Raw genomic sequence first — 25,884 nt, forward strand, 5'->3', positions numbered from 1 at the left:
AGAGTTGCATTCGTATCATTGTCATGTGCATGGAGATCCGGATTTAGATCTAAACCCACTTCCTTATAAATACACTACATATCATGATCCGAAACACCAGGATTTATGTCAGTTTTTTGAAAACAAGTCGGCTTAAATAATAGTTATTAAGTTCGGTACATTTGCACCCCTTGTTGATGGTATTTTAACAAGAACTACGGGAGCATCGAGAATAGAGTCGTACCTTCTTTGAACAGTATTTACAACTAATCGCACGTAGGGCCTTTTGCCACCCCTGCTTGGACTGCACATGTACAGTATATGAAATTAATACTTGTGGTCGTTTTCATTGCATACGTCCGCTTATAAGTGCAGAACTTCAGCTATGACTGATTAACTGCATTTATTTGTATTTTTTTTTTTAAATGTACTTGAAATTTCATAAATCAGAAGATAATTTTATGAGGATAAATAAAAAAATTCGTCCAAAATGCATTTTATTAACATATCGGAAGTGACGTAAAAGCATAATTGACCAATAACAGCAATTTCTGCTGATCGGTACTTGTTTTCATTTTGACGGGCAGTGATTTTCCGTACCCTATTTCAATGGATATATCTTAGTATTTGCAGATTCACATATATAACAATATACAGACATGTAAAGTGATTTTCATCCAAGCTAATTAAGTGCAAAATGTGTCCATAATGCGTAGAAGTTCTGCAAATTTTGGACTGACACTAGAGGCCGCTTGCTGATGTGAGAATCAAAGATGGCTGCCGAAATGGGGCTTTCCCCAGAAATCTTAGAAACGGAGGCCTTTCCTCCAGGTAATTGAGCTATCCTGTATTTTCTTCCGGTTGGATACAATGTAAAATATTTTGTCACGTAAGGAGTTTTTCTAAATCAGTTCATGACGATAATGTCTGGTGCTGTGTCCAGAAATGTACATCGATTTTAATGGGTCACTTTTTGACATAGTTTTGCAATCGATTATCATAGCAAAAATCCTTTATCCGGAATCTTAGCATAATATATCAATGAAAATATGGACAAAAAGTGTTTCAGAAAATGTTATTTTTTTCTGTGTTTATATACCCACCAGTTGATTTTTAGGTTAGTTTCATTTTCAGTTTGCCCTCCTTTGAATTTAAATATGCAAAAGTGAAGACTCAACAAAAATTTCACTTGTACTTGTAGTAGTGAAATTTATTCTGGGTACTTAACATTGTGGTAATATAACCATTAGTATGAGTTGTTGTTCATATCGTAAAGGCATCTAGAACATTTTTAATTGAATGTAGTTCAATGTCCAGTAATCAAGACTTGCCTTCACCCAAGTCTAGGTGTCTAGAGATTGTAAATTGGTTACCGGATATCAAGACAAAACCATAAAATATATGGTGTATGTGTAAGCATGCTTTTTGGAAAAGGATTCCAAAATGTTCCAACTGTATTTCCCCAGGACGCTTAGCTAACTGATGTACACAAAAGAACTACCTTGTCACTAGTCAAAATTTTTCGACCACAAAGACCGATTTCACCGACTGATGTTTACCGTATGTCTGCCTCTACATCTCAGGTAGTTGGGATCAAAACTATGGTTATAAATCCATGCGATTTAAACATCATGATTTATGTTTTTTATATGCACATTTTTTCACCAGTGGTTATTTTTCATTAGGAAAAAATAGTGATTTACAAACGCCAAAATAAAGGCAAAAGTTAAAACTGGCATGTTTAACCTACCATAACACCTTCTGTATACAATATTCAGAATTTTAATTGTATAAACATGTATTCGTGTAACCAATGAAATGCGCGGAACGTATAACAGGGTTTGAAAATAAACCGATGGATACACACATGTAGCTTTTTATGACTTGAGGTAGAATAAATTTAAGTGTATGCAGAAAACACACTGACAAACATGAAGTTTAGACAGATCAAAAAACAAAGTTACTGGGTGAATTCGTAGAAAAACATTGTTAACTCTATAGATGCCATATTTCTGTATTGATCTTTAAAAAACTTTGTCAGAATGTTTGTCTCTGTGAAATTTAGGTCGGGTTTAGAACCTGAGGTCTGAAACTAGGTCACCAGGCAGGATTCCCGCTGTCAGGCCGCAAATTTGACAAAAAATAAACTCTGGCGCTAAAAATCTTCAGTAGGCGAATTTTAGTGACTCCAACAAAATAATTGGTGATCAGATTTTTCTCGCGGACGTAAATTTCTTACACTCTGCACTGGAAATCGATGCAAGGTAAATGTCGCATGTGATCAGTTAATAGTTATACATGATGTGTTGTTTATTTCATTTGTATGACACTTTGAGATTAATGTTTTGAGTAGCTAGTGATATTTTTGGGGTCAAATAAATTGTATAATTGGATTAAATTACCCAGCTGGTTAGATATAATTACCCACATGTACACCACTCATGGCGTGGGGGGGGGGTTATAAGAATGATCTCTGTCCATCTGTCTGTCAGTAACGTTTCGTGTCCTTTCTTTATCTCCTAAACCCCTGGAAGGATTTTCATGAAACTTTGGTCAAATGATCACCTCATCCAGACAATGTGCAGAACCCATGAGTCTGACAGCCATGTCGGCTCAAGGTCAAGGTCAAAAGTTTGAGTCTTCCTTTTTGTGTCTGCTCTGTATCTCCTAAACCCCTTGAAGGATAATCATGAAACTTGGTTCAAATGATTACCTCATTGAGACAGCTCTAGGTCAAGGTCACAACTCTGAGTCAAATGTTTGAGCCTTCCATTTTGTGTCCGCTCTGTATCTCCTAGACCCATTGAAGGAATTTCAAGAAACTTGGGTCAAATGATCATCTCATCAAGACAGTGTGCAGAACTCATGAGTCAGCCATGTCGGCTTAAGGTCAAGGTCACAACTCTGGGTCAGATGTTTGAACCTTCCACTTTGTGTCAGCTCTGTATAGATCTCCTAAACTCCTTAAAGGATTTTCATGAAACTTGGGTCAATTGATCACCTCATCGAGACAATATGCAGAACCCATGAGTCAGCCAGGTTGGCTCAAGGTCAAGGTCACATCTTAAGTTCAAAAGTTACTTAGTTAGAGCCTTCCATTTTATGTCTGCTCTATATCTACTAAACCCCTTGAAGGATTTTAATATGGCTTGGCTGTAATATTTCCCTTATCAAGACAATGTGCAGAATTCAAAATTCACCCCTGCCAGCTTATGTTCAAGGTCCAACTCAAATGTTTAATGTTTCCACCAAATACCATCAACCCTTACACTATATCCATAACAGTTGCGGGGAATATAGCTGCAGTGTTCGAAATTCACGGTAGTCCGACAGCCCGTGGCTACCAAATTTCAGCTCGGGCTACCGATTTTCCACAGGTACAAGCCCGACTGGGCTACCGAATTTTCCTCATTTGTTTAAAAAAAAAACATGCTAATTAAACGAGTACTGCATCTTGATTTTCCAGACTGAGAAACGCTAATGGAATTATTGGTTTTTGCACTCTTACGTGTTGACAATCAAACACAGTGTCAAAGACGTAACCGCAGCTCTAATTGGCTGAATACAATCACCTCTAGCTTAACGGATAATTTGATTAGCTTTCACACTTCTTGCGAAAATCTCACAAGTACCTGCAGTAGGTGGAGCTTAAATTATGCTATCGGCGTGTGTGTAATGTGTATTCAGCACTCGGTATTACATCTTACAAATTGTCAACAGTCCGAGTTGCAGTAATTGGCGAGTGCAGATCCTAAAAAATCGGGCATAACAGTTTAGATTTCGTTTTGGCAAGGAGTGTCATGTCCGATGCTTTTGGACTCTGACGATGTTGATCTGGACTGGAGTATTTCGAGTTAAAATTTTTCAAAAACATGGCAAACATGTACTGTACATTGTATGTCTTTTTTATTACTTCAAACATGCATAGCCGCCCGCTTAGCTCAGTAGGGAGAGCGTCGGACTACGGATCGACGGGTCACGAGTTCGATCCCCGGGCGGGGCGTATGTTCTCCGTGACGATTTGATAAAAGACATCGTGTCTGAAATCATTCGTCCTCCACCTCTGATAATTCATGTGGGGAAGTTGGCAGTTACTTGCGGAGAACAGGTTTGTACTGGTACAGAATCCAGGAACACTGCTTAGGTTAACTGCCTGCCGTTACATGACTGAAATACTGTTGAAAAACGGCGTTAAACCCAAAACAAACAAACAAACAAATCAAACATGCATAGAGATGTCTGTAAAACAAAATGTTATATGGTGCAAAAACTATGTATTTTAAGGTGTTAAATTTAGGGCTAGGGAAAATGGTGTCGGGCTTGGAAAATTTTTAATCTGGTAGCCCGAACGGGCTATTGGATTCAAATCTGAATTTCGTACACTGTAGCTGTCTTTCACATATAGCTGGCCCTGTTGTAAGCAAAATCTAAACCCATTGCATTTTGCAAAGAATTTATGGCCCCTGTTGTGTACTTAGTAAATATTCAATTTCTTGTTAACTTTTTGTTGGGTGTCAGGCACTTTGTTGCCAAACATCAAATGCTATTGCTTTGAAAACTTGGAAATACTTGTTCACCATCATAAGCTGTTTTCTCTTACATCATAGTAAATAAAACCACTTGCTTTTTTTGCAAGATTATTGCCCTTTTGGACTTAGAAATCGAGTTATTCATGGTCAGTGTAGTTTAGTCACCATTTTTTGCTAAAATTATTCAAATGCATTTGCTATGAATCTAACACTTGTTCATCATAATAACGTTGACCTGTACATGCAAGAAACATAACTCAGCATTCTGCTTTTTGCGAAGAATTAATGGCCCCTTTTGACTTTAAGACAATATCAGATTTTGAGGTTAAGTTTTATGTTTAGGTAACTTTTTCTTTAATATCTAAGCATCTTTGACTTGACTTGTTCACATTTAGCTGATCTCTAAGTACAGCAAGTCAGCAAAATGCATCAGCTTTGATATTATTCCACTTTTAGCACTTAAAAATCACTTTCGATAATGAGCAATTAGAAAATCTGGCTAATCAACTGTCTTAGAACTAGGCAAGCTATTGTCTTCCGAATGTTTACTTGAACATTTTTCTGACTTGAAAGTAATTATCAGTAAAACATAAACACTATTGGCTTAATTTGTACTGATCTTGATGGCCTTTTTTAACTTAAAACATGTAGAGCCTATTATCTATTAAACGCGGACAAAATATGAAGACGTCGTGACAGTCAGCACCCGCACATGGTCCTGCTTTGTTTATTTTAATTATCCCCCACGAAAGTCGGAGGGATATAGTTTTGGCGTTGTCTCGTCCGTTCGGAGCCATATCTAGGAAATGGTTGGAATATTTATATAAAAACTTCATATACATGTTCACCACGATGAGTTCATGTGGCCTGTCAAGTTTCAGTCGATTGCCCAGTTATACCAGAGTTATGGCCCTTAGAAGTTTTTAGTGTTAACTATATGGGTACTATAAATTGGCAGTTTCATAACTTTTGATATATTTGACCTAGAACTATGAAACTTAAACGAATTTAGATCACCTTAATTGGTTGTGTCACACAAGTTTCGTTTGGATTTATTTGAAATTAAGAGTTATTGCCTTTAATTGTATAAAAATCCTTTTGTACATAACAAACTTACCATTTGGTAGAATTTCATTAAATTTCTTTTCATCATTTCCATGAACATTTATTTTAAACATGTGAAGTGCACACCCACACCGGTCACCCACTTGCTTGGTCACACTCCCTTTCCCCCCCAAACCCCAATTTTTTATTTTTTTTATCATTCCTTATTTTAGATTTTTTTCTAACCTTCCATGAATATTTATCAACAGGCAAGTTGTACCATTCCCCCACCTTGCTCCTCCACCCAGTCATGCCCATCACTGATCATGCATCCCATTCAAAATATATTCTTTAGTCAGGATCAAAGTAAGTATCATACATTTATTATGTACTCTTTAATTAAACAATTGTTTTCTGTTAAATTTACTTTGACTAATGAAATTATTTGCTTCTTGTTAACATCCTTAACTTTTTGCCAGACATATTTTTTTGCCATTCCTCACCACAAACCCTTTCGGCGGAGGATACCAATTCATCGAATTTGCTTGTTTTTTTTGGGTGAGCACAACAGTGCATTTTGGTTGTTTAGGAGTCTGGAAAGGGACACACAAAATGAAGACATAACATTAATTGAGCCGCACCATGAGAAAACCAACACAGCACTTTCAAAGCCTATTGTAATTAGAGAAACCTTAAGCGAATAGCATGGATCCTGACAAGACCGCACGGATGCGCAGGTTGGTCTGGATGCATGCTGGTCGCAAATGCAATATGTTGGTTTTCTCATGCTGCGGCTCAGTCTTTTGGGTTGAAAGAATACCAGAGTTTTATGTGTTGCACACAAACAATTCATTACTTTTGAGGTAATTTTAAGGACGAAGTGAATAATTATTGCTATGTCCCCGTGAGCATTGCAGTTAAAGTTGGAAATATTAAAACTGCATTGCTGTTACTCACCATCGGTTCTGTGGTGTATTTAGTCGTCGCTAGCTTTATCAGAATGTTAGAAGTTACTTTTGATTAACCTAACTAGGTACTTGAAATATTCAGTTCATACTTTGATGATATTTACCTCGCAGAATCTAAAGACTATCAAACAAATTTGACACCATAATTTTTCACAATTCAGTCGTGCGACTTATTTGTTCAAATTAAGTACTTGCCTTTATTTGTTTAAAATCCGACATTTTGTACATAACAAATTACCATTGGTAGTCACTATTTTTAAATTCATCGTTCATTTTCCAAACATGCTTGGATTTTATACATTTGAATTACACCTCAAACTGTCACTAAATCTTGTCACGACCCTAAACCCCGCAATTTTGTATAATAGTTTTTATCATTTTATTTTAGTTATTTTCAACCGCATATTTATTACGAATTGTACATTCCCCACTCGTTCACCAGAGCAATACTGATCACATACCATTCAAAATATATTCGACTTTTGTCAGAGAACAAAGAATACATAATTATATAGTATCTTAAATAATAAAACATTGTTTCTGTTTAAATTACTTTGATAAGAACGATTATTTTTCTTGTAAAGTCCTACGTTGAACTAATTAAAATGTGCTTTAAAAACTTACGAGATACAATTATCGAATTTGCTTGGTTTTTTTTAGGTTTAAGAAACATGTGCATTTTGTTGTATTATCTAAGTACAAAAATATCTTGAAGGCATAACTAATAGTCGCACCATGGAGGAAAACTAACAAGACTTAAGCCTTGCATTGACAACCGTAGCGAATACGCTATCTGAAACCCACGATCCAGGTGTCTGATGATTCCGAATCAATTTTGTTTTCTCATTGCTGCAGGATAGTTTATGGATTGAGAAAACACCAAGTTCTTAGTTTTCACACAAACATAATTACCATTTAACTTTTTTATTTTAGTGTCAGAGTACTTGAATATGATATTGTCAAAAATATACTTTAGTCATACACATTGCATCACACACTCTGTAAGTCCTACTTATAAAGTTATATGTAAAAAAAAATTGTGATTTTTTATTGATGGAACATGTAACAATTTTCACACTATTTTTGCCAGTGCTGTAAAATAGACATTTAAGTTTATGTGTGCAGTAAATAGAAGAATATTACTCTAGTAGTTCTCAGTTTCTGAAATTCAGGTAAAATTTATATGCTTACCAGACACTTTTGTTTCTGTAACAACTGATTGTTGGTTGAATAAAGACATTTATACCGTATTGATTTAGTTAACAGTTTATTTTAGATTCATGTACATTTAAAGAAGCTTGATAAATGAAATTCAGCCAGCTGTCACGTAAGTGATACAGAATATAGATGTTTTAGATGAACATACTGGAAGCTGTTATTATGTGCTCGTAAAAAAATGGACGTTAGTAGAAGTGAGTTGCTTTTCTTTCGATCAGGTTTAGTACAGTGATTTTTTTCCGGTTCAGTCTGAAATGTTAATTAGTTAAACTATAGCTAATAGCTCACTAGTAGCTATTTTTAGCTCACCTGTCACATAGTGACAAGGTGAGCTTTTGTGATCACGCAGCGTCTGTCGTCCGTCCGTCCGTGCGTTAGTCCGTCCGTCCGTAAACTTTTGCTTGTGACCACTCTAGAGGTCACATTTTTCGTGGGATGTTTATGAAAGTTGGTAAGAATGTTCACCTTGATGATATCTAGGTCAAGTTCGAAACTGGGTCACGTGCCTTCAAAAACTAGGTCAGTAGGTCTAAAAATAAAAAAACCTTGTGACCTCTCTAGAGGCCATATATTTCATGAGATCTTCATGAAAATTGGTCAGAATGTTCACCTTGATGATATCTAGGTCAAGTTCAAAACTGGGTCAAGTGCCGTCAAAAACTAGGTCAGTAGGTCTAAAAATAGAAAAACCTTGTGACCTCTCTAGAGGCCATATATTTCACAAGATCTTCATGAAAATTGGTCAGAACGTTCACCTTGATGATATCTAGGTCAAGTTCGAAACTGGGTTACGTGCCATCAAAAACTAGGTCAGTAGGTCAAATAATAGAAAAACCTTGTGACCTCTCTAAAGGCCATATTTTTCATGGGATCTGTATGAAAGTTGGTCTGAATGTTCATCTTGATGATATCTAGGTCAAGTTCGAAACTGGGTCACGTGCGGTCAAAAACTAGGTCAGTAGGTCTAAAAATAAAAAAACCTTGTGACCTCTCTAGAGGCCATATATTTCATGAGATCTTCATGAAAATTGGTCAGAATGTTCACCTTGATGATATCTAGGTCAGGTTCGAAAGTGGGTCACATGTCTAAAAAAACTAGGTCAGTAGGTCAAATAATAGAAAAACCTTGTGACCTCTCTAGAGGCCATACCCTTGAATGGATCTTCATGAAAATTGGCCAGAATGTTCACCTTGGTGATATCTAGGTCAAGTTTGAAACTGGGTCACATGCCTTAAAAAACTAGGTCGGTAGGTCAAATAATAAAAAAACCTTGTGACCTCTCTAGAGGCCATACTTTTTCATGGGATCTGTATGAAAATTGGTCTGAATGTTCATCTTGATGATATCTAGGTCAGTTTTGAAACTGGGTCAACTGTGGTCAAAAACTAGGTCAGTAGGTCTAAAATTAGAAAAATCTTTTGACCTCTCTAGAGGCCATATTTTTCAATGGATCTTCATGAAAATTGATCTGAATGTTCACCTTGATGATATCTAGGTCATTTTCGAAACTGGGTCACGTGCGGTCAAAAACTAGGTCAGTTGGTAACGTGGGTCACGTGCTATCAAAAACTAGGTCAGTAGGTCAAATTATAGGAAAACCTTGTGATCTCTCTAAAGGCCATATTTTTCATGGGATCTGTATGAAAGTTGGTCTGAATGTTTATCTTGATGATATCTAGGTCATTTTCGAAACTGGGTCACATGCGGTCAAAAACTAGGCCAGTAGGTATAAACATAGAAAAACCTTGTGACCTCTCTAGAGGCCATTTTTTTCATGAGATCTTCATGAAAATTAGTGAGAATGTTCACCTTGATGATATCTAGGTAAAGTTCAAAACAGGGTCACGTACCTTCGAAAACTAGGTCAATAGGTCAAATAATAGAAAAACCTTGTGACCTCTCTAGAGACCATATTTTTAAATGGATCTTCATGAAAATTGGTCAGAATTTTTTTCTTGAAAATATCTAGGTCAGGTTCAAAACTGGGTCACATGAGCTCAAAGACTAGGTCACTATATGAAATAATAGAAAAAAACGATGTCATACTCAAAACTGAGTCATGTGGGAAGAGGTGAGCGATTCAGGACCATCATGGTCCTCTTGTTTCATAGATAACTGGTAAAGGTTCTACAATTGAAGATAACGTTAATGCGTAGTGCATGATTTTTAGCTCGACTATTCATAGAACAGTAGAGCTTTTGGACTCGCCCATGCGTCGGCGTCCGCGTCCCGATTTGGTTAAGTTTTTGTATTAAGCTGTATCTCAGCAACCACTTGGGAATGAATGAAACTTCACACACTTATTTACTGTGATAACTGACTTACATTGCACAGGTTCCATAACTCTGTTTGCTTTTTACAAAATTATGCCCTTTTTCGACTTAGATATTTTGGTTAAGTTTTGTATGTAAGCTGGTATCTCAGTAACCACATGTGGGAATGGATTGAAACTTCACACACTTATTTACTGTGATAAACTGACTTACATTGCACAGGTTCCATAACTCTATTTTGCTTTTTTACAAAATTATGCCCCTTTTTCGACTTACAATTTTTTGGTTAAGGTTTTGTATGTAAGCTGGTATCTCAGTACTCACTAATGGGAATGGATTGAAACTTCACACACTTGTTCACTGTCATGATCTGACATGCACAAAGCAGGTCCCATAACTTTATTTTGCTTTTTTACAAAATTATGCCCCTTTTTCAACATAGAAATTTTTGGTTAAGTTTTTGTATGTAAGCTGGTATCTCAGTATCCACTAATGGGAATGGATTGAAACTTAACACACTAGTTCACTGTCATGATATGACATGCAGTGCAAAGGGTCAATAACTCAACTTCGCATTTTACAAAATTATGCCCCTTTTTCAACTTAGGATTTTTGGGTTAAATTCTTATATGTAAGCTGGTATCTCAGTACCCACTAATGGGAATGGATTGAAACTTCATACCTTGTTCACTATCATGAGCTGATAAGCATTATGCAGGTTCCATAACCCTATTTTACTTATTTACTAAATTATGCCCCTTTTTCGACTTCCGTATTCATTCAAGCGACAAGGCTGTTGAATAGTCGAGCGTTGCTGTCCTCCGACAGCTCTTGTTTTTTTTTGAACTTCAAATGTTAGGTATCCATTTGATATAAAATTTATAATTATGTTAATGTCTCTGCACAGATAGTGTAAACCAGATTTAATTATAAATAAAACAAAAAGAAAAATAACTTTCTTTTGAACAAGGTTGGTGGTTCTACCCAGGTGCCCACCCGTGATGAAATAATGCACCTGGGGTCTGCCTCCACCATCAAAGTTGGAAAGTCGCCGTATGACCTTTAATTGTGTTGGTGCGACTTTAAACCCGGCAAAACTAACAAACAATTCTTTCGATTGATTTCTTAACAAACAGATGTTGAGTTCTACATACATTGTACAATGGACATGACATTGTGTTCCCTTTGGCGAAAAGAAAAAGGTTTGAGGAGGACCTTTACTGTCAAAAGATACGTAGTAAATCAGGGCTTTACAGTTTTTTTTGTAAGCAAGCCATCTTGTATGACTAGAATTTTCACTTGTCCTGCTGCAATTTGTACTCGTCCTGCAGTTTTTAAAGTCCAGTGAAAACCTTCCATACTGCAATCTGTTCACGGACTGTCAAGCGTTTAGCAGTCTTATTATAATGCTGTATCTTGTGAGGGAATGGGACAGATTTTAGAGTTAGAAATATATCTGACGTCCATGCAGCTCTGTTAACAATGTATTTATAGTTTGTTTAAAGATTCCAGGATGAGTGCAACACTGTTACAGCAAGTTCCACTCACCCAGAGCTGACTTCTTGTATTAATTTATGAGGGGATTTGTCGAACCCTGTAAATGATGGTTGGGTAGAGCTTAAAATTGATATATTGTTCTGACACAGTCAGCTAAATAGTGGCCAGGTCATTTGATAAACAAATTGCAACAAATTTCAGTTTTACCAGGAACTGGTTCATAAAAAAGTATGATTGTTGTAAAAATAGTCAAGTTGGCTTGAAGAAAAACTTTTTATAAATGGAAAAATGGAGACAAAAGCAGTTATGCAATTGTAGAACTTAGCATAAATAAGTTGTTTTTATCATGATTTACAAATAATAGATAATATTATGTTGGGTGTTGAGCTTTTTGTTTCAAATGTACATGGCATTCAACAGTCTACTAAAGGAAATAGTTTTCAGCTTAGACCAGGATTACAAAGCGTTTTCATTCATGGTCAGTCTCATTTGTCTGCAGATTAAAGAAAACATTAGTGTGGAAATTATGTAGGTCAGAAAGAAGCAAGGTTTGTTTACAAAGCTCGCCTCATCTAGTGTCTCATTCATGACGGGAAAAAGCCAATACTCACTTGTCGTCTTGCGTATTCCAGCAGTGTGCTAGCCTTCACGTTATAGCAACTAATTAGACACAGAATGTTCATTAGTTATAATCAATACTTGACTGCTTGTTTCCAATAGTGCATATTTGGATGGAAAAAAATACAAATTTTCTCATATTTTTGCTCGCGTTTCTGGAGACTTTCGGTTGTACACAACTAGTTGATGGGAGCTTTCTCATTGCAACATGTTTATGGTCAGTTTTTTTCATCAAGGCACAGTAAGTTATTGGATGGATGCTATTAACGGAATTGTGTGCTGTTAGAATGTTGTTGGAGAATGTTGGGTCATACTAGGCTAGAGAATGTTGATCAGCCTATGTACACTCATGGACTTTTTTTTTAAAAACATTTTATTTTATTGAAGCAACAAGCTTAAATTTGAGATTGTTAAATAAATTTTATTTGGGTTATACTGCTAACTAGAACACTATAGTACATTGTATATTGTTGTCAATAGCAAACTGTCCTGTATTACTTCAAAATATGATGCCAAAGATATTAATAGTGGGGCCTCTGTTGCCGAGTGGTCACTGTCGCTGACTTTCAGGTGTGTGCTCCTCGCCTTTGAGGGCCATCACGAGAGAACTTTCGAGGCATCAAACTAGCTGGGGTAATGCATGTCAGATGTTTTACCCAGGTGCCGACTCCTGTTTGAAACAGTCATAGGTCTTCCTACACCATTTAAGGCTTTAAAGTTGCCATAAGACCTAATAAGTATTGGTATGACTTAAAAGCCCTGCAAACTTGAAAGATAAAATTTGCTAAATAAATTCCTCGGTCAGAGATCATTAGTTTTGATGTACTGTGAAATCAGTTAATTTGGTTTGCACAAAATTTCATGGTTTAAGCAGAAACTGCTATGTCTCGCGGGGATGTAAATTTTTAGACATCAAGACAATTTTTTTTTCTGAAAGAATTTTTTCTTTTGTTTATTTGTTCTTAAAATGTGAAACCTACATAATTATGTCAAACAGCACTACCATTAATACCGAATTTGCCATCAATTTGCCACAGTAATCATATGCCACTAAAGTCTGTAATATCTTGTATTTAAGACCCCTAATTTGCAAAAAAAAATGACCATGAGACATTCAGTTAAAAAAAAATGGTGCTAATTAAAATGTGTGAGATTGAGCTTTTTGTTTGCCTTATTTATCAAATCAAATTTCATAGGAACACGTTTTAATTTATTGTCTCCCATTTATCCGATAGAAACCAGGATAATGCTTAAAAATTCCATTTAAATTCCATTATTTTTTTAGCTCATCTGATTTTTTGAAAAAAAATGATGAGTTATTGTCATCACTTGAGCGGTTGTCGGCGTCGGCGTCGGCGTCTGCGTCGGCGTTGCCTGGTTAAGTTTTATGTTTAGGTCAGCTTTTCTCCTAAACTATCAAAGCTATTGCTTTGAAACTTGGAATACTTGTTCACCATCATAAGCTGACCCTGTATAGCAAGAAACATAACTCCATCTTGCTTTTTGCAAGATTTATGGCCCCTTTTGTACTTAGAAAATATCAGATTTCTTGGTTAAGTTTTATGTTTAGGTCAACTTTTCTCCTAAACTATCAAAGCTATTGCTTTGAAACTTGGAATACTTGTTCACCATCATAAGCAGACCCTGTACGTCAAGAATCATAACTCCATCTTGCTTTTTGCAAGATTTATTGCCCCTTTTGGACTTAGAAAATCAGTTTTCTTGGTTAAGTTTTATGTTTAGGTCAGCTTTTATCCTAAACTATCAAAGCTATTGCTTTAAAACTTGCAACACTTGTTTACCATCATAAGTTGACCCTGTATAGCAAGAAACATAACTCCGTCCTGCTTTTTGCAAGATTTATGGCCCCTTTTTGACTTAGAAAATATCAGATTTCTTGGTTAAGTTTTATGTTTAGGTCAACTTTTTCTCTTAAACTATCAAAGCTATTGCTTTGAAACTTGCAACACTTGTTCACCATCATAAGCTGACCCTGTACAGCAAGCAACATAACTCCATCCTGCTTTTTGCAATAATTATTGCCCCTTTTGGACTTAGAAAATCATTTTCTTGGTTGAGTATTATGTTTAAGTCAACTTTTCTCATAAACTATTAAAGCTATTGCTTTAAAACTTGCAACAGTTTTTCACCATCATAAGTGGACACTGTACATCAAGAAACATAACTCTATCCTGCTTTTTGCAAGAAAGATGGCCCTTTTTAGACTTAGAAAATCATGGGTAGGACAATATTTCTATTACACAAAAAAAATCAGATGAGCGTCAGCACCCGCAAGGCGGTGCTCTTGTTAAGACTCATAATGCCGTTGTTTGTAAGGCCTAAAGGTGGCGTCTTATTTGTCAGAGGTTTGGATACTGATTAACAAAGTGGACACTTTTACTGAATCCAGTGTAGTTTTTACCTCCCTTTATGTTTCTAATTTTATTACCTCTCTTTATTATTCTTGCTTTATAAAGTCATGTGTTGTATTTATTTGAAATAAGTGTTTTTTTCTAACCATGTAATTATGGATAACATCATTTTTGGCAGCTGTTTCATCTTTTTATCACATAAAATTTAAAGCCGTATGGAACTTTAAAAAGAGCGAATTGTAACTGGGAGCATTTTCTTTGCCCCCTTACCACCTTGATGGTGTAATGAAATACATTGTGATGTAGGTTGCTTTGGAAAGGGTTCATATTGAGTTAGCATGGACAACTTATATTTTATATGTTTTAATTTCAGACAAGGTTCTGAAGAAAAGCAAACCTCATTCTGGCCTGATGGAGCGTCTTCGAAGTCGCTGCAGTCAACACAAGTCTTGGACGGACAGTGTTAAGGCAATCCGCATGGCCATTGCAAATGTAAGTCTTTATAAAATAATAGGGAGTCACAGAGGCGGACAGGATGAGCTGTATGTTTAAACCCAACTCAGAGCTGAATTTTACTGCCATCCAAAGTTCCTTACTTCATACTAAACACTAGTTTTTAGCAACAAGCGAGCCATCTTTAGTTTAAAAATACATTGGTGTGCACAGTTGAAAGATAATTTGAACTTAATACGTATGCAGAACACACAAATTTTGCATTTATTTCTTGTCTTGAATGTTTACAGTTAAAACCAAGTTACACAAGGTCTGAATGAAGTCACTCGCATCATGTTTGTACATGTTGAATATGTAAAGTGGTTCCATAAAATCTTCCACTTTTGAAGAGCCTTATTATTAAATATTGACATTCTTAAAAGAAATTTGCACATCTTAACTTTTATTAATTATAACTGCAATCTTCCAAAAGTGATGAGTTGTAATTTTATACAATAACTTCATGCAAAAGTGTAATTTTACAAGTATTTTACCCAGTAAGTAGAAAAGGAAAGAGTCATTTTCAAAATATAATGAAATGTGATATAATTTTGATTTTTTTTTTATCCCTACACTTGCGTCTGTAGCTCACCTCAGTAAAAGTTTCAGTTTGAGAGTGTTGATTACAATGTAGAAAACTCATTGCCGTAGCAGCTTCGTAATGAAACTAGCACTAAATTTAACATGGCCGCAAGTAAGCGGACAAGATGGCACCAGTAGCTCCAGAGTTGTTGCTCTTGAGTAAGAAAAATATATTTTCGTAGAGGACAATATTTACTTGTACAAGTATTCAGGTGGGTGATAGAGCCATCATGGCTTTCCTGTAGTCTAGAAAATGGTAGATATCGGTTATTAATATAAGGTAGCAGTATTTAACGTCTTTGTCGAGAAAATTGCAAGTCATCAGCTACCGTCAGACATGTTGAGTGTTCACTTTGAAATTGCCTAGGTAACAGACTAAAATATTAGCTGCATTGGAAGTGTACATTTTTAAACAATCCTTTTTTAGCTCACCTGTCACAAAGTGACAAGGTGAGCTTTTGTGATTGCGCGGTGTCCGTCGTCCGTCCGTGCGTCCATCCGTCCGTAAACTTTTGCTTGTGACCACTCTAGAGGTCACATTTTTCATGGGATCTTTATGAAAGTTGGTCAGAATGTTCATCTTGATGATATCTAGGTCAAGTTCGAAACTGGGTCACGCACCATCAAAAACTAGGTCAGTAGGTCTAGAAATAGAAAAACCTTGTGACCTCTCTAGAGGCCATATATTTATGTCTCCCCCAGGAGACATATTGTTTTTGCCCTGTCCGTCCGTCCTTCCGTCCGTCTGTCCGTCCCATTTCATTTCCGAGCAATAACTGGAGAACCATTTGACCTAGAACCTTCAAACTTCATAGGGTTGTAGGGCTGCTGGAGTAGACGACCCCTATTGATTTTGGGGTCACTCCGTCAAAGGTCAAGGTCACAGGGGCCTGAACATTGAAAACCATTTCCGATCAATAACTAGAGAACCACTTGACCCAGAATGTTGAAACTTATTAATTGGTCATGAAGAGTAGATGACCCCCATTGATTTTGGGGTCACTCCGTCAAAGGTCAAAGTCACGGGGGCCTGAACATTGAAAGCCATTTCCGATCAATAACTAGAGAACCACTTGACCCAGAATGTTGAAACTTCATAGGAGGATTGGTCATAAAGAGTAGATGACCCCTCTTGATTTTGGGGTCACTCCGTCAAAGGTCAAGGTCACAGGGGCCTGAACATTGAAAGCCATTTCCGATCAATAACTACAGAACCACTTGACCCAGAATGTTGAAACTTAATAGGATGATTGGTCATAAAGAGTAGATGACCCCTATTGATTTTGGGGTCACTCCATCAAAGGTCAAGGTCACAGAGGCCTGAACATGGAAAACCATTTCCGATTAATAACTAGAGAACCACTAGACCCAGAATGTTGAAACTTCATAGGATGATTGTACATGCAAAGTAGATGACCCTTATCGATTTTGGGGTCACTCCATTAAAGGTCAAGGTCACAGGGGCCTGAACATTGAAAACCATTTCCTGTCAGTAACTTGAGAACCACTTGACCCAGAATGTTGAAACTTAATAGGATGATTGGTCATGCAGAGTAGGTGACCCCTAACGATTTTGGGATCACTCTGTGAAAGGTCAAAGTCACAGGGGCCTGAACATTGAAAACCATTTCAGGTCAGTAACTTGATAACCACTTAACCCAGAATGATGAAACTTCATAGGATGATTGGTCATGCAGAGTAGAGGACCCCTAACGATTTTAGGGTCACTATGTTAAAGGTCAAGGCCACAGGGGCCTGAACATTGAAAACCATTTCCAATCAATAACTTGAGAACCTCTCGACCCAGAATGTTGAAACTTCATAGGATGATTGTTCATGCAGAGTAAATGACCCCTATTGTTTTTGGGGTCACTCCGTTAAAGGTCAAGGTCACAGGGGCCTGAACATTGATAACCAGTTCCGATCAATAACTTGAGAACCACTTGACCCAGAATGTTGAAACTTTATAGGATGATTGAACATGCAGAGTAGATGACCCCTATTGATTTTGGGGTCAGTCTATTAAAGGTCAAGGTCACAGTGGCCTGTTCATGTAAAATAATTTTTTGGAAATAACTTGAGAACCACTTGACCTACAATGTTGAAACTTAATAGGATGATTAGACATGCAGAGTAGATGACCCCTAATTATTTTGAGGTCACTTGATCAAAGGTCAAGGTCACAGGAGCCTGAACAGTGACTTGAGAACCACTAGGCCAAGAGTGTTGAAATTTAGCAGGATGACTGGACATGCCAAGTAGATGATCCCTATTGCTGCCAACCATCAGTGTCTCTTTGACTTTCACTCCTGACCCCTATTGACTTCTTGCCTATAGGACTTTGCATTGGGGGAGACATGCGCTTTTTTACAAAAGCATTTTCTAGTTCACAAGATCTTCATGAAAATTGGTCAGAATGTTCATCTTGATGATATCTAGGTCAAGTTTGAAACTGGGTCAGGTGCGGTCAAAAACTAGGTCAGTAGGTCTAAAAATAGAAAAACCTTGTTACCTCTCTAGAGGCCATATATTTCATGAGATCCTAATGAAAATTGGTCAGAATGTTCATCTTGATGATATCTAGGTCAAGTTCGAAACTGGGTCACGTGCCGTCAAAAACTAGGTCAGTAGGTCAAATAATAGAAAAACCTTGTGACCTCTCTAGAGGCCATAATTTTCATGGGATCTGTATGAAAGTTGGTCTGAATGTTCATCTTGATGATATCTAGGTCAAGTTCGAAAGTGGGTCACGTGCCATCAAAAACTAGGTCAGTAGGTCAAATAATAGAAAAACCTTGTGACCTCTCTAAAGGCCATATTTTTCATGGAATCTGTATGAAAATTGGTCTGAATGTTCATCTTGATGATATCTAGGTCAGGTTCGAAACAGGGTCATGTGCAGTCAAAAACTAGGTCAGTAGTTCTAAAAATAGAAAAACCTTGTGACCTCTCTAGAGGCCATTCTTGTGAATGGATCTGCATAAAAATTGGTCAGAAAGTTCACCTTAATGATATCTAGGTCAAGTTTGAAACTGGGTCACGTGCCTTATAAAGCTAGGTCAGTAGGTCAAATAATAAAAAAACATTGTGACCTCTCTAGAGGCCATACTTTTCATGGGATCTGTATGAAAGTTGGTCTGAATGTTCATCTTGATGATGTCTAGGTCAAGTTTTGAACTGGGTCAACTGCGGTCAAAAACTAGGCCAGTAGGTCTAAAATTATTAAAATCTTTTGACCTCTCTAGAGGCCATATTTATCAATGGATCTTCATTAAAATTGATCTGAAATTTCGCCTTGATGATATCTAGGTAAAGTTCAAAACAGGGTCACGTACCTCCGAAAACTAGGTCAATAGGTCAAATAATAGAAAAACCTTGTGACCTCTCTAGAGACCATATTTTTCAATGGATCTTCATGAAAATTGGTCAGAATTTTTATCTTGATAATATCTAGGTCAAGTTCAAAACTGGGTCTACTCACATGAGCTCAAAAACTAGGTCACTATGTCAAATAATAGAAAAAACGACGTCATACTCAAAACTGGGTCATGTGGGAAGAGGTGAGCGATTCAGGACCATCATGGTCCTCTTGTTATCGTAGGTATGATGTCAGCATAAATAGACTCTATTCTTATTTGTTTTCAAATAAAGCGGCATTAACGCCATGATTGGTCAGTTTCAATTTTGTGCAAATGAAGTCTTGCCATTGATCAATGAAAAAATTAATAATCGACTCAGTAAGAGGAGCGTAATTTAAAAAAAAAAAAAAAATGCAGTTTGCTATGATGTTCATATATTGTGACATCTTGCAGTTCCTGTTTAATAAAGGAAAGTTGCATGTTCTATATTGTAATGCGCCAGATGTGTACAATATACTTCATAATATGCATGTACATGCACATTTCATAGAAATTGTGTAGTTTGATTTGATTTTTTCGTCGCTTGGGAAAGAACCGAATATTTTCATTGAGGTGATAATTATAGAAAAGTGGAAAATTTGACTAACAACTGGTTGATGTTAGAACTGAGGATAGGTCTGAATATATTAATATGATAACAGTACAGGGGCTCTGGCAGTTAATAACTGTCGTATTAACAGGATACACATGTATGCGAAATTTGAGTTACACATTTAGAATGAATATTTGTTAAAAATTGTGGAGACAGGGTGTCTGAATATTCATCATTGTAATAACAGGATTAATATTAAGTGATTATGAACCAGTACGTAAAGCAAAAATTGTTGATGTTTTTACAGGACAAGCGGTTACAGGCTGACGCCCTAGAGAAGTCATCTATTCAGAACTGCCTTGATAAACTGCACAGAGCTATGAAAAGTAAGTAATTGCAGTATGATATGAAAAAAAAAGATCTCAATGTGTTTAAAAACAGGGTTGCCACTTAGGCACTTACCTTGAAAAGTCAGGGGAAAATGACTTTTTTTCAAGGTCAGTGAATTGTCAGGGAAGTCTTGATAATGGTCAGTAAAAAATGAAATTTTAGAAAAGTCAGGGTAAAACGAAAATTCTGGGTCTATGTTTAAAATATTCACTGGCTATGGCAGTCTTCAAGCAGTATTTATAAGTATTTCCAAAGTTAACACACTTTGGTGTAAATGTGTATAGTCAAATGAAGTCAATTATTGTCACTGACTTATAACAACATTATAATGTTTACACTCATATATTTTTGGTATTTTGTTAATGAAAGTGTCATATCTGAAACAAAATAAATATAAAAGGGTGGATTGTATAACCGTAGGGGAGGTGGAGGCCGAAAAAATATTGTGGTATTGGTCAGTGAAAAGTATAGTTTAGTAAAGGGAAAAGTCAGTGAATTTCATTTTTAGCTCATCTGATTTTTTGAAAAAAAATGATGAGTTATTGTCATCACTTGAGCGGTTGTCGGCGTCGGCGTTGCCTGGTTAAGTTTTATGTTTAGGTCAGCTTTTCTCCTAAACTATCAAAGCTATTGCTTTGAAACTTGGAATACTTGTTCACCATCATAAGCTGACCCTGTATAGCAAGAAACATAACTCCATCTTGCTTTTTGCAAGATTTATGGCCCCTTTTGTACTTAGAGAATATCAGATTTCTTGGTTAAGTTTTATGTTTAGGTCAATTTTTCTCCTAAACTATCAAAGCTATTGCTTTGAAACTTGGAATACTTGTTCACCATCATAAGCAGACCCTGTACATCAAGAAACATAACTCCATCTTGCTTTTTGCAAGAATTATTGCCCCTTTTGGACTTAGAAAATCAGTTTTCTTGGTTAAGTTTTATGTTTAGGTCAGCTTTTATCCTAAACTATCAAAGCTATTGCTTTAAACCTTGCAACACTTGTTCACCATCATAAGCTGACCCTGTACAGCAAGAAACATAACTCCATCCTGCTTTTTGCAAGATTTATGGCCCCTTTTGGACTTAGAAAATATCAGATATTTTGGTTAAGTTTTATGTTTAGGTCAACTTTTTCTCTTAAACTATCAAAGCTATTGCTTTGAAACATGCAACACTTGTTCACCATCATAAGCTGACCCTGTACAGCAAGCAACATAACTCCATCCTGCTTTTTGCAATAATAATTGCCCCTTTTGGACTTAGAAAATCATTTTCTTGGTTGAGTATTATGTTTAAGGCAACTTTTCTCATAAACTATCAAAGCTATTGCTTTAAAACTTGCAACAGTTTTTCACCATCATAAGTGGACACTGTACATCAAGAAACATAACTCTATCCTGCTTTTTGCAAGAAAGATGGCCCTTTTTTAGTGTTATTTCTAGAGCGACGCAGCGGGGCGCCCCGCCCTGCCCTTTTTTACTGCCGCCACGCTGCCCTTAAAATGTGCCCTCTTGCCTTTGATCTTCTGCTAAATCCTGCCAATTTCCCTGTTGACATGCCTCGACGATTTTTTGATCAGCAAATTACGTCACGGCGAGTGCACACAGGTAATGAGAATCAATGAAGTGTTAAAACTAATTGATAAATTGTATGGATCCTGTGAAATGTCAAAAAGGCATTCGTAAGCGGCCAGCTGATTACCGAGCACGTGAAAAGTGCCCTAGATTTCTTTGTGCAAAATTTAAATTAGACTGTTGTTTAGTATAATAACAAGTATATATCAATGCAGTTTGATTCTACTGTAATTTTAATGAATATCGAAAGTAAAAGTAAGTTTAGAATGTCCGTTCACGAGTCTTATTATTCCGATGTCGTATGCAATTTTTCCATATTTCCTTAAAAAAAGCTGACAGTCGGTGTATTTTTTATGATGAGAAACATCAAAATTTGAGGAACTATCTCTGGTTTACCCTAGTGGGTCATGTAAACTGAGTAAAAACTACTTTCAGACAAAACTCCGAAAGTGTACCAGTATCCGGATAGTATATTTTGGATATGCGTTTTAGTAAACTTTAACCTGACTGTAATAGCACTTTTCTGTTAATGAAATATCGATGAAAGTCCTGATCAATACAACATGACTTTTGATAATTATTAGTTTACAATGTGACCTGAAACAGGCCTTTTACTATGTTGTTTACAACATGACCATGGTTTCAAGATTAAGCTTATATTAAGGCCCTCCACTATTTCATATTCATATGAATAAGTTGACATTCTTGGTGACATTTTTTTTTAAGAGAAAAGCTTAAATGGTTTAACCTAAACTATAAAGTAAGTAAAAAGCCTTTGTAAACTTTGTTACTGTTTTTGGGAAGATTTACCACTTTATTCTGTGACATTTCTTTTAAGTGTGCAATAAAGATAAATGGAATACATATTAACTATAGACATCTAGAAATACAACTACTGCTATGGTAACTTTCACGTCTAAAAGAGCACCCTGCCCCTTTCGGACAGCACCCTGCCCTTTTTAAACTCTAGAAATAACACTATTTTTAGACTTAGAAAATCATGGGTAAGACAATATTTCTATTATACAAAAAAAATCAGATGAGCGTCAGCACCCGCAGGGCGGTGCTCTTGTCTCAACTAAGTGGCAACCCTGAAAAAAATATAGAACAAGTATATCGTAATGGTTTATGATTGCTTTCCATGCTGGATGAAAGTTTTCAGACTTTATGAAGGCTTTATATAAACTATTTATATTGATAAGAAGGTAAATGAAGAAAATTTAGTGTGATTCATGTACAATAATCGGCCGATATGTCTATGGAGAAATGAGAATTACATAAGCAGGTATGTAGTGTCGGAATACAACACTATTTCTAATTTGTAAGTAGATTAATCTAAGGTCTTGATGTCATGAAATAACGTATCATGGTTTTGTTGTTGTTGTTTTTTTTCAAGTAACCAATCAACAGTCACTGATAGAGCGTCTAGACCTGATATCCCGGCAGCTTGGCATGATATTTACTCCGCCGTCACACTCCGATAACCAAGTGGTGCTGAGTTCAGAAATGTTCAAGGTTGTCGTCATGCTTGAAGGTCAAAGTGGCATCAAAGATGTCAAGGTCGGCCATCAAGAAACACCTGTGGTAAGAAATATTAATAATAATTTGCTAAATTGTGTAAAAGACTTATTTTTATACCAAAGAGGTAAAATGAAAGAGACCTGTTGGGCTATTCTTTTGTTCCTGCCCCTCGATATTAATAGATATTTTATTTAAATTTTGGGAAAGACATCGTTATTTGAAATTTGGGATTGAGAAAGAACCCAAGAAGATGCCCTGATTTGGGGTTTAGTGAAAACTTTCGTAAGGATGGCACGAACTGAAAGCAGTACAAATAATACCATTTCTATGGAACTGAATTGCAGCTGTGTCATCAATTAAATTGTTGTTTCAGGAGGGAGAAATCATAAATATATAAAATGTGAGACATTTATTTATATGACTTCTTGAAAACCTCACACAAACACACAAAAAACATTGATATTAATATATATTTTAGAGGATGTGAATGACAAAACTAAACATTTTTTATGAGAATAATAGGATTTTGTCAATATTGTAAGAAAATTATTTGGAAAGCAATACAAATTTGTAGATACTGATACTTTCAGTCTTAACGTGTTTCAAGTGTCCTAGATAAGTTTAATCCGTCTTTAATAGATTTCTAATTCTTTGATTGGGGAAGATTTGGCAAGGGCGGCGAAATCTGCTTTTTCACCTCTTGTCGATTTTTTGCTAAGAGCTATAATTTTTCTACTTCTGTATTATGGTTACACAGTAAAATATGGTAAAATCCTTTTTGTCAGCATTGGCTCTGGGACAAGCTTGGAAAGGCAGGCCAGTTGACTTTGCCGTCTCTGAGAAGGGTGAAATAGGTTGGAAAAGGTTTTGCATGAAATAAGCAACATTATAAGTTTTTTATTGTGCCAAAATCGTCCAGCTGGTGAATGGTAGGCTTGTGTTTTTTCTTGTATTCTCACCTCAAAAACTTTCGGAACATGTTGGCTCTCATTAAATATTTATAACCTATGACTTGGAAACCAAACAGACAACAGCAGCTCCTTGTTGCTTCTTAAGGGACCAGTCTCAGAAATGCTGTTTTGTCATTAGACAATTTCAAGATGGAGCTTAGAATCAACCAATCAGATTCTCGAGTGGTCTCTTCAGCGATATATGACCTTTTTGTGTTGATTTGCCGTAAAACCCAACTCATTCATTCATTCTTGAGTGGTCTCCAAATTCAGTTTTATAACCTTAGACCTTGTAGACTATTATTACAGTTCATAAGCTAGTGCATAATTATTGACATATATGCTGAAGAATTTTAATTATTTAAGAAAAAGTGGAAAGATCTCAAATTACCTTTATTGTATTGCTGTTCCGTATTTAGTGTTTCATACATGTGCATGTGATTAAAAACTTTGTATCAGTATTATTTATAGTTCTTATAGTTTTTTTTTCAGCATTTGTTTCTATTTGGGGAGTCACATTTTGAGGTCTGACTGATTCTTTATGGCTGTTTTCTCCTGAAATCACACATCGCAATTGTCAAATGCTGTACAAAAGACAGCATGTTAATTGATAAATGAGATCTCCGTTAGTTCTCATGAGGTTTAGCGAGAGTTCGCTCTTTTGATAGTTTCAGATCTTGTTTTGTTTTGTAGGTCCTTCAGATATTATTATTTGCAAAGTTTATAGTTGTTGCTATTCCGTATAATTCACTGTCATTTTCTAGTCTGGCAAGTTTTTAAGAAGAAAACATGGTGGGAAAAATGCACTGTGCAGGTTCTGTTTCCACAACTGGCTCAATAGTAAAAATAGTTCTGCTTTTATTTTGGCAAATTTGATCTCTAACTTCAAAGGTTGTCTTTGACTTTAACCTTTGGCCTGCTGGCGGCAAGTGATTTTGCAGGCTGATCATGATCTACACTGTTCACTATTCAGTCAGTAAATTTTCAGTGAACACCCCTTCAAATTGTAAGTGGTGCTGCCCAAACTGAATGATGGACCAGTCCATTGTAAAGTTTAGCAGGGTAAAGGTTAACTTTATTCTCTCTTACATTGCAGAGTTGTGAAGACTTGGTGGAAGTGCTGAGGTAAGTTTTACTTTGAAAAAAAAAATACTGTTAAAACAGTGAATTTGATTGCAGCTTTATACATTACAGTCAAACCCTTGATAGTGTTTCACAGGACATATTTACTATACCCTTAAAACCAGTGGTATTTCTTTTCATGTTTTGGAGAAAGCACATGCTTCTTACAGCTAGAGATACCAGCCGAACTAGGGATAGAAATCATTCATGCAGAGCTAGCTAGCAGAAAGTCTGTGGTTCTACTCAAGTGTCAGTCTGTGCCAGATTGTATTAAAATAGGGGCACCTTGGGTTTTCTCTACCTTAAAAGCTTTGGGGTTAGGGGAAATTCAAAATTATATTTTATGCATCACACAAGAACATGATGGTGTACCTGTTTGGCAAGTTAAGATGATTTTGGGTTACTGTAGGGAGATGCTTCTTAAATTGGGTGGGGATGGGATGTTGTCAAAACCCGCACACTTAGCTCAGTAGGGAGAGCACAGATCTAGGGATCGCAGGGTCATGAGTTCGATCTCCGGATGAGGCATATGTTCTCCATAGTGATTAGACAAAAGACATTGTGACTGAAATCATTTGTCCTCTACCTCTGATTCATGTAGGGAGGTTGGCAGTTACTTGTGGAGAACAGGTTTGTACTGGTAAAGAATCCAGGAACACTCAGTGGTTAGTATAAATGCCTGTTGTTACATAACTGAAATACTGAAAAATGGTGTTAAACCCAAAACAAACAAAGTCTCAAAAATTTAAAGACAACATGCATTAAAGGAAAGACAAGTGGAAGTATATAGTCTTTTGTTACTT

General features: G+C 36.3%; 1 protein-coding gene across 1 annotated transcript in view; it reads left to right on the plus strand.

Annotated features, from left to right (window-relative positions):
- The first annotated feature begins 517 nt into the window (after positions 1 to 517).
- LOC123531730 (mediator of RNA polymerase II transcription subunit 1-like) overlaps positions 518 to 25,884 on the plus strand; it is a 53,026-nt gene continuing 27,659 nt past the window's right edge. Inside the window, exons 1-5 of the mRNA XM_045312950.2 lie at positions 518 to 810; positions 14,873 to 14,991; positions 19,832 to 19,910; positions 22,885 to 23,072; positions 25,056 to 25,084. Of these exons, the coding sequence (XP_045168885.2) occupies positions 753 to 810; positions 14,873 to 14,991; positions 19,832 to 19,910; positions 22,885 to 23,072; positions 25,056 to 25,084 (473 nt within the window). The 5' untranslated portion in view covers positions 518 to 752. The remainder of the gene's footprint in view (positions 811 to 14,872; positions 14,992 to 19,831; positions 19,911 to 22,884; positions 23,073 to 25,055; positions 25,085 to 25,884) is intronic.

Source organism: Mercenaria mercenaria, chromosome 11 (genome assembly GCF_021730395.1).
Source record: "Mercenaria mercenaria strain notata chromosome 11, MADL_Memer_1, whole genome shotgun sequence".
In the NCBI taxonomy this organism is placed as follows: domain Eukaryota; kingdom Metazoa; phylum Mollusca; class Bivalvia; order Venerida; family Veneridae; genus Mercenaria; species Mercenaria mercenaria.